The sequence below is a fragment of the Chrysochloris asiatica genome, unplaced genomic scaffold (genome assembly GCF_000296735.1).
Source record: "Chrysochloris asiatica unplaced genomic scaffold, ChrAsi1.0 scaffold00100, whole genome shotgun sequence".
Taxonomy (NCBI): domain Eukaryota; kingdom Metazoa; phylum Chordata; class Mammalia; order Afrosoricida; family Chrysochloridae; genus Chrysochloris; species Chrysochloris asiatica.
In genome coordinates, this window is record NW_006408618.1 from 593,797 (window position 1) to 603,271 (window position 9,475).

The 9,475-nt window shown below is 38.7% G+C and overlaps 1 protein-coding gene across 4 annotated transcripts in view; it reads left to right on the forward strand.

Moving 5' to 3' along the window:
* The window catches only part of DNM3 (dynamin 3), a 1,007,215-nt gene that overhangs the window by 360,258 nt on the left and 637,482 nt on the right, over window positions 1–9,475 (forward strand). For all 4 annotated transcript variants that reach the window (XM_006867044.1, XM_006867045.1, XM_006867047.1 and 1 more), the window contains exons 8-9: window positions 3,200–3,335; window positions 6,330–6,397. In XM_006867044.1, coding sequence (XP_006867106.1) covers window positions 3,200–3,335; window positions 6,330–6,397 — 204 coding nt within the window. The remainder of the gene's footprint in view (window positions 1–3,199; window positions 3,336–6,329; window positions 6,398–9,475) is intronic.

Here is a 9,475-nt window from a genome sequence, read left to right on the forward strand (position 1 = left end):
CCGGGTTCACAGAAGTCTATTGAACATTGTAGGGCTTAGCTTGCTGCTTCATTGCTGTTTTTCCCTCACTTCCCCTTATCGGTGATGAATGTGGTCACCACCACCCCCACCTTTTGTTTATTAGAAATAGTATACAGTTGACTCTTGAACAAAATGAGGGTTAAGAGTATCAACCTCTTATACTTTGAAAATCTGTGTATCATTTCAGTTGACTCTTCTCCTGGACAATGTAGGTTTGAACTGCATAGGCATGGGCCCACTTATACATGGATTTTTTTCCCCTCTTGCTATTGTGAACTCAAGTGTTGTGAGTATCCACTTTTAAAACCCCATGTGATGCTAATCATCTCTGTGTGCTCAATAACTGGAGAAGAAAACTGCTTATGCTGGGGTTAGTGTTACCGGGAGTTTTAAGCAGATACTTGCAACACTTTAGCTCATTTCAATAGCAGCAAGAAAAAAAAAATGCAAATAAATGGTCCATGGGGTCAAACCCATGTTGTTGAAGGATCAACTGCATGTACCAAGAGACCTGCTGAGAAAAGAAATTCCAGCTACACAGGAGCGGACAGTAGGAGACATGTCAGTGAAGGTGTTCAAGTGATAGGAACCTCATAGTTTAAGCATTCTTATGCTTGGGTTCCCGTATAGCTCTGGGTAAACTTTATTACCAATGGCCTATTCTCCTGCACTGGAGTTAACATCAGTCTCATTTAGTGCCCTGCCTGTTCCCTTCCACTTTGGCGCTTGCTTTTCATTGTCTTCCTGTCTGTTTGGCATATTAGGTAATCTGTCCTTGCTGAGAAATGATTTGATTTAGGATATACCCTATACTGATATGACTTCATCAACACAACAAATCCACAGGTGTAGGGATTAGTATTCCAACACATATTTTGGGGAACACAGTCCAATCTGTAACAAATGGGATTCTGAAGTATGGAAAGGGTTTGTCAGGTGCAAGAAGTATAGTGTGAACTTTGATACAACCTGTTCTAGGATCAGAGTCTAGAATAGTTGGCTATTGTAGGGGAGGGAGTGGTTAGAGACAAACATTCTAAAATTTCCCAGTTTTTCGGTGTATATGTTATATATGCCTTTGCAGATATTTTAGAAAAACATTAGGTTGATATTAGTATGTGTAGGAGTATAGCTAAACCCAATTATATTTATGCTTTTCTGACCTAACTGATTTTTAGATACTTTTAATTCACTATGATTTTGATGAAAGAGAATAAAAAGATTCAAGTTTTATATGGTTTGAAATTTTTTCCTGTTAGAAATTCTATGCAGCATATTAAAATGATATTTTTCAAACCTAGTTATCATAAATGCAAACAGTTTTCTCCCTATAGTAGTATATTACTTGTTTTTCACTCAGCACACTAAAGTCATTCATTCATTCATTGAACAAGTATGTATTTCTCATATATTAAGAGGGGAAAGAAAAATCAAATGCCTGGTCCATTCTGCTAAGACAGAGAGTGATAGATGAACAGTGTCCATATAGTCTGTCTTAAGTGCAGTGCTAGAAATCAGCTGAGGAGATAAAGGAGGAGCCCTTGATCTGCACAACCATGAGGAATGTTGGTGGATAATGGATCATAGAAGGTTTCATGTAAGAATTAATGCTAGAATTGTCTTGAAAGTCAGAAATTAGCAGGAGGCAGAGAGAATGACATTCTGAGCAGAAAAAAAAGTATACAAGCCCAAAGAAATGTAATATTTGAGCATTATGGTTGAGTTGAAACATGAGTGTAGGTAAGTAAGTGATGGGGCTAGAGAGGCAGCCAGGACTATGCATGAAGAACCTTGGACCATGTGTTACGAGGTTATTGTGGGGATCCATTGAAAAGCAAAGCTAGAGCTAGTTGTGGAAGAGCATGTTGTTAAGTGCTATCAAGTTGGTTCTGACTCCTTGTGACCCTGTATAGGGTTTCTGAGTGGCTGGTGGGTTCAACTGCCAACTTTGTAGTTAGCAGTCCAGTGCTTATCCTATACTATGGCTCTGTGGAAAGGCATTGTTGCTTTTGTTAAGTGCCATGGAGTTGGTTCCAACTTGTAGTGACCTTGTATAGGTTTTCAGGGAATGGCTGGTGGGTTTGAACCACCAGCCTTGTGATTCAAACTGACCTTGCAGTTCTGTGCTTACCCTGAAGCACCACAGCAGGACTCCAAGCATATGGGTTACAAATTTATATTGATCTGACAAAGAGGGGTCTGACCTTGACAAGGGAAATTCTGAGAGGATGACCACTTCGAATGGTTTCAGTAATTCCATCAGGAATTGAAGGCTGTACCACAGCAAGGCTAGGGGAATGAAGAAAAAGAGAGCTGTCATTTGAAGGCTGTAAAGAAGTCCTAGTGTGGTGCTGTAGGATAAGTCCAGGACTGAAACAACAGCAACAAAGGAGCTCAAATGAACAACACTTGTTTGCTCTCAGGACATGGGGGTGAGTGAGAAAGAGAAACCTAGGATGCCCCCAATTGTCCATTCACCTGGGGGGGGATTTGGGGAATGCAGGAGAATCAGCAGGTTTGGGAGTGAACAAAATTGGGTTCCTCTGTTTGGGGCATGTCGAGTTTAAGGAAGTTAAGAAGAGATAAATAGTAGATAGTTGGATATATGGACCAATATCTCACATGCAAGATAGGGGCTACAGCTTTGAAGAAACCAGTATCTTGATGACTTTTGAAGCTATAGGCACCTATGGATCACTCAGTCATGTAAAGAACAAAGGAAAAGAGTCTGAGGTAGGAATGGTGGATGGAGGAAGAATACGACGTCCTAAGTGTGGGGATGGTTGATTGGAGCCATTGGAATATATTAGACAAGGATGTTGTTTTAGGAGCCGAGTTACAGTTGACTCTTCTACAAAAAATTTTATTATTTAACTTTAATTTTTAAATCTAAGTATTCTCTGCTTACCATTGTATGATTACAACCAAATGGACAGAATGTATTTAATAATGAAGACATTTAAAATACTTTTTCTAAGTGAATGTCTAAAATGCATCTAATTATTGTATATTCCATATAATACATTATAAATGCTGAATACAGTGCAATTTTAACTCTGCCAGTAGGTGCCACTAAGAACACCAGGAAAAGGATTCTAAGGAATAACTATAGTAAAGTAAAATGAGAAAAGTGCCTTTGCTTCTTTAACTTCAATTTCTTTTCCTTTCACAATTATAGGATGGTTCAGCAGTTTGCTGTGGACTTTGAGAAGAGAATTGAAGGGTCAGGGGATCAAGTAGATACTCTGGAGCTCTCAGGTGGTGCTAAAATCAATCGAATTTTCCACGAACGCTTTCCTTTTGAGATAGTAAAGGTTCGTACTGAATGGGTTTTTTTCCCCCTAATTTCACTTAATTTCTGTATCTCAGTTTCCATAACTGTCAATAAAATATTATGTGAGGGTATGGGACTAAGTAGCCCTGGTAGTGCATTGATTTAAGCATTGCGCTAACTGAAAGATTGGCAGTTTGAACCCACCAGCTGCTTCATAGGAAAAAGATGAAGCAGTTTCTTTCCATAAAGATTTACAGCCTTGAAAACCGTAATGTTGTTGTTGCTCAGTGTTGTCAAGTCGGTCCCGACCCATAGCAACCCTGTATAGGGTTTCCAAGGAGCTGCTGGTGAGCTTGAACCACCGACCTTGTGGTTCAAACCGACATTGAAGTCCAGCGCATTAACCCACAGTACCACACCAGGACTACGAAAGCCCTGTTGTTGTTGTTGTTGTTGTTGTTAAGTACTGTGCAGTTGGTTCCAACTCATAGTGATCCTGCACAGGGTTTCCAAGGCTGTAAATCTTTGTGGGAACAGAAAACCTCATCTTTCTCTCACGGAACAGCTGGTAGTTTTGAACCGCTGATCTTGAGGTTTGCAGCCTGATTCATAACCACTGCGTTACCAGAACTTTCTGAAAACCCTAATAGAAGGGTCATAATTGACTTTACAGCCGTGAGATTTTTGGTTGGTTTTGAGACAAATATAATTCTTTAAACAAACAAAACATACGCAGATAATGAAATTCAGTAGCAAAATACTTCTTACTGATGTTTCTGATTTTATTAAGAGAATTTAACTACATTTTGGACAATTTTAATAAGTTCTCATTGAATTCCTATGATTCTTCTTTGTTGTCTAATTAATTTGAAAATATTTATTGCACATATTCTACATGCCAACATTGTAGGTGCCAGTGATCAAGACATAGAAAGTTCTTGTTCATCTAGTGCTAAAATGAAGGAAATTAAATAGACAAAATAAGATATACCAAGTGTCATTACAGTAAATGGTGTGAGAGGAGAGGCTGGGTAAGCCACTTTCACTGGAATGTTCAGAAAGTCTTTCTGAGTAGGGGATATTCAAACCACAGCCAGAATGGCATGCAGGAGGCAGCCATGTGCATGGTCCAAAATCAGGAATGAGTATGCCAGGTGAAGAACAGATGTGCTGTTACAGAGCTGACTAGAAAGGAGGCCGGTCTGAAATGAAGTTAGAAAGGAAGGAAGTGCCCAGGTCATGCAGAACTTTCTAGGCTGTGTTAACTCTGGAAAGCCATGAGATGGTTTGAAGCAGATGTGACCTGATTCAGTCAATAACACTCTGCCTGCTAGATTATAAAGGATCAAAAGTGAATTCAAGGAGACAAGTCAGATGAGGAAAACAGTATTGCAAGAGCAAGGGTAGAGCCTGAAGCTTACTTAGGGAGCCCCTCAGTAGCACAAATGGTTAAGTACTAGACTGATAACTGAAAGGTTGGTGGTTCACATCCACCCAGAGGCTCCCCAGAAAGACAGACCTAACGATCTGCTTCTGAAAGTTCCCAACCTTCAAAGCCCTACAGAGCAACTCTCCTCTGCACACAGGGGTCACCAAGAGTTGGTATCGACTTGATAGCACTTAGCAACAGTGAAATTTAAACAATTTGGGGGACCCCCCCTTTAGGAAAAAGAACACAGAATTATATGCATACAAGCAGTCACAGAGTCTTAGAAGGACTTTGTACAAGGGAGAAACCCTATAGCTTAAAGTCCTTTGGTTTCACAGTAAAACTGTTTCTGGGAAAGAAGTGACAAGAGAAAAGCAGATGAAATTGGAATTTTGGAGATATAGTCAATAGGACTTTGATATAGCAGATGGATAAAGGAAAAGAATCAATGATGAGATAAAGAGTTGGTTTGCAAAATGGTGTGAAAGGTGGTAACTGCCAGATGGGGGAACCTGAGGGAAAGCTATGTTGTACAGGAATTTGAATCAAGACTTCTGTTTTGGGTTTGTTAATCTTGGGATGCCTAGTCGTCAGCAAGAGAGTTTTATGGACTATACTACTTACCTCACATGCAGAAAGGTGAATTCTTATGTGTTGGGGTGGGAGGTAGATGGATAAGTAGATCGTTTGATGAATACATGCTAAGTAATGAGATGAATTTCAGCTATGAGAAAAACAGGATGTTATAGAAACACAGTCCATGGACATGAATCTGGACCTGAGTGTGTAAGCTGAGTTTAGAAGAATGAACACTTAGTTAAGAAAGGAATAGGAGGGGCAGGAGGGGCCGTGGTACTGTAAAAAGGCCTGAACTATGAAATCGGGAGCGTGGGTAGAGAACTAAAGCAGTTTATTGTTCTGTGGTTTAATGTTAGATGGGAGAAAGGATGGACAGTAAGGCTGGAAAGGCCAAATCTCAGAAGAAAGGGGCTTAGCTGAAAATTCTCTTGATTTTCTTTCCAGTCCTAAGCTCTGACATTTTTTGATCCTATGTTTAAATAAATTTTAGGTACCTAGAACTCCTGGGAAATGACTATACAACAGTCTGTCCTGTGCTAGATTAATAAAATGCCATCAATTTCCTTTTATAAAGAGGCCTTGAACTCAGGTGGTTAAAATGGCCAGGGAAAAAAGCCAGTCATTGTTAATGTCTGGAAAGCTGTACTCCTGTGGATGTCAGGTGATACAATCCTTTATACAGTCATCTGTCCTGTCAAATTTGGTATATTCCACTACAGAATGAAGAATTATATCTTTCAAATGAATGGCCACATTTATGTCCAGAAGTCATCCTTTATGCATTATACTCCTTATCTATAATAGAGTTAAAAATCCGCTGCGCAGAGGCTCCTAGAAATCCCTAGTGTTCTATGTTGCCTTGAACTGTACAGAAACAGATGTTCTGACCATCTGGGTTTGAGTTAGGAGAGGCATGAATATCCATTTCTTCATAAGTAAGTCAAGTTATTCTCATTCTTTAATATTCAACAACATTGTTATTCAAAGGCTGATATATCATAACCATGGCTCATTTTGCATCTGCAGATGGAGTTCAATGAGAAAGAATTGCGAAGAGAAATAAGCTATGCAATCAAAAACATACATGGCATCAGGCAAGTGGTTCACATTTTTCTTGACTTCAGTTCAAGCTATCAAAAGATAATCAGTGTTTAAAAATGGCTGTTAAAGTAGCCTTTTCATCATCTGAATAGAGTAGAACACAGAGGTGGGAGTAAGAAATAGGAAGTCTCAGTATGGGTTCAGTAAGAATTTCTCGTATTGTCATAGTCATTTTCAGTTAAAAATACAACACTGCACTTACGGCCCTGTGCTTGACACAGTGGGGGAGATACAGGTGAGTGAGACCCAGTCCTCAAGAGATTCCCCTTTTAGTGAGAGAGGGGCTTGTCCTGCTCATAAGTAATTATTACTTACTCAGAAGAAGGCCAAATTAATATGGCCAGGAGTTGTGGAGCATGATTGGAAAAGATGAGTTAAAGTGGTTGCTTTTGATTTGAACATTGCCTGTTTAGAGAGCAAGAATGATTTCAATAGCCAAAGGTATATTGCGACTGTGTGTGTTTGTATATATATGGGGGTGGGGGAGGGATGCAAGGATGTAATGGAAGGGACAGTGTGAGCAGCGGCATACCAGGTGGGAAAGAGGAGCATGTATTTATGAACATAGGAGTTAGGCATTTTGACCTGAGTTCAGGATGTACATAGGAGTACAGATGGACGTGAAAACTGGGAGAGTGGAATGGGGTAAATCTTATACCTGAATTTCCTCTTGTATTAAGTGAGATCATTTTAATTTACTTTCTTTAAAGAACTATGATAGGAAAACATGAATTTGAAACATATGGCTGGAGTTTCATGTGCAGAAGGCTAGACATTATTTAATAGAATATATATTAAACTGAAAGAGTCCCTGGGTAGGATAAATGATTAAGTGCTCAACTCCTAAGTTGGTGGTTCAAAGTACCTCAGAAGAAAGGTCTGGTGATCTGCTTCCAAAAGGCCACATCTTTGAAACTGTAAGGTGTGTGGTTCTACTGTGATGCACATGGGCTTGTCATGAAAGAGAACCAACTATATGGCAACTAACAACAGCAATTGTTGTTGTTGTGAAGTACCGTCAAGTTGGTTCCAATCCATAGAGACCCTGTAGAGGTTTCCAAGGAGCAGCTAGTGAGCTTGAAACCATTAGCTTTGTAGTCTTGCACATGAGCTCATAGGTCCACACCAGGACTCCACACAACAATATTCAGTATAAAATTGAGGTGTCCTGAATTCATATTAATAAAACTTAGGTTGCTTACTTCACAGATGACTTCATACAAAGGAGGTATCCTTTTTCTGTTGTCCGTTGTACTTCTATTTCTGACTAAAGGACAAGTTGAGATTATGTTGGGAACAGAACCTGAAAGATTGACCCTAAGAGGAACCAAATCACATTTTGAGGGTCACAATGGATTTTCACATAACCAAACAGAGTACTTTTACTTTGATTTTAAAACTCATTGCTAAGTACAATTTTGTTAATTTAAACTATAACAGATGGAAGTTTGATAATTCATTATTTAGACTTTTAAATTTGCATGCATAACAACAAAAGATAGCAGTTGTTTTTCTTCTGGGCTAATTTGCCTTTAAGATTATAAAATGTGCATAGTATTTTGAGTACTTGTTGTTGTTACTAAGTGCCATCAAATTGGTTCCCACCCATAGTGACCCAGTATAGGGTTTCCGAGGAGCTGTTGGTGAGTTTGAACTTCTGGCCTTGTGGTCTAGTGATTATCTTGCTGTGCCATGCTAGGACTCTATTCTGAGTATAAGACATGCTTATAGTGTGATTACTTAGGCTCTTAAATATCTTAAATTTTAAAAGTTTTGTTACTATTTGATTCTGTCAACTTTTTAAATTAATAAAACCAATTTTGTCTACTAAGGAGCTGATAAAATAGATGTTTTACTTCTCTTCCTTGTTCTGCTAACACTGCCAACCTAGAACAACAAATAGAGACAGTCCTTTGGGTGAGGCACACAGAGCTAAAGATGGTGACATTCCTTACCAATGTTGGTGGGAGTAAGCCAAGCTTACACTAGTCCTAAAACTTGCTTTAGTATTAGGGTTATGGTTAAGACAGGAATAGTGTTAGGGATTTGAGTTGGGCTAGGGCTAAAATAGGTTTGGGTTAGTAAAATTACAGTTAGGTTTATTTTTATTATTATTATTTATCTTGAACTTGGCTTGATTTCCTCTTCATTTGGAAGTTCTGTCACTGCATTTTTTTTAAAAATTTTTTTTTTTGCTTTTTGCTTTATTTTATTTTATTTGTAGCCAACTGCTATCTCTGGTTCCCTGTGTTCAGTCTTGTAAGTTTGTTTTACTTTGAGTACTGTATCTGGATTGGGGAGTTGGTGGCTCTGTAGGTAAGTACTGGATTTTGAACCACAAGGTCAAATTCAAGCCTACCAGCTGCTTCTCAGGAGAAAGATGAGGCTTTCTGCTCTTGCAAAGATTTACTACCTTAGAAACCCTAGATAACGTTGCCATGAGTCAGAACCCACTCAGCAACACTCAACAGTAACAACAACCACAACATACCTGATTTCAGTTCTGGGTAATATGGTCAATATATGTTGATTTCATGTTGTTGTCTGCTGTTGTTGGTTCTCTGTCCAAATAACTCTTTAGTGTTCTTGCAGGGTAGCCTGGTTTTACAAAGTCTTTACATTTCTGTATATGTGGAAATGTCCTAAGTTCACTGTCACATTGAAGGACAGTTTTCCTGGGTATATGATTCTTGGTTGACAAGTTCTTTATTGTTGTTTTATATATGTCTTCCCATTGTCTTATTGCCTGCATGATTTTAGCTGGGAAATGAGAGTTTAGTCTTATTGGTTCTCCTTTGTAGGTAACTTTGTTTTTCTCTAGCTGTTCTTAAGACTCTTTCCTTGTCTCTGGTTTTGAAAAGTTTAATTCTAATTTGCCTTGGTGATTTTCTTTTGGGATTTACCAGTTTGCAGTTCATTCAGCTTCTTGAGCGCATATCTTCTCATCTTTCTTGATATTAGGGAAGTTTTCTTAAAACAACTGAAATAATTTTATTTATTTTTGGGGGTGGGGGCTTCCCTGTTTTGAAATTGTTATTTTAAAAAATTGTATATTCAAAAAATACGCTTAA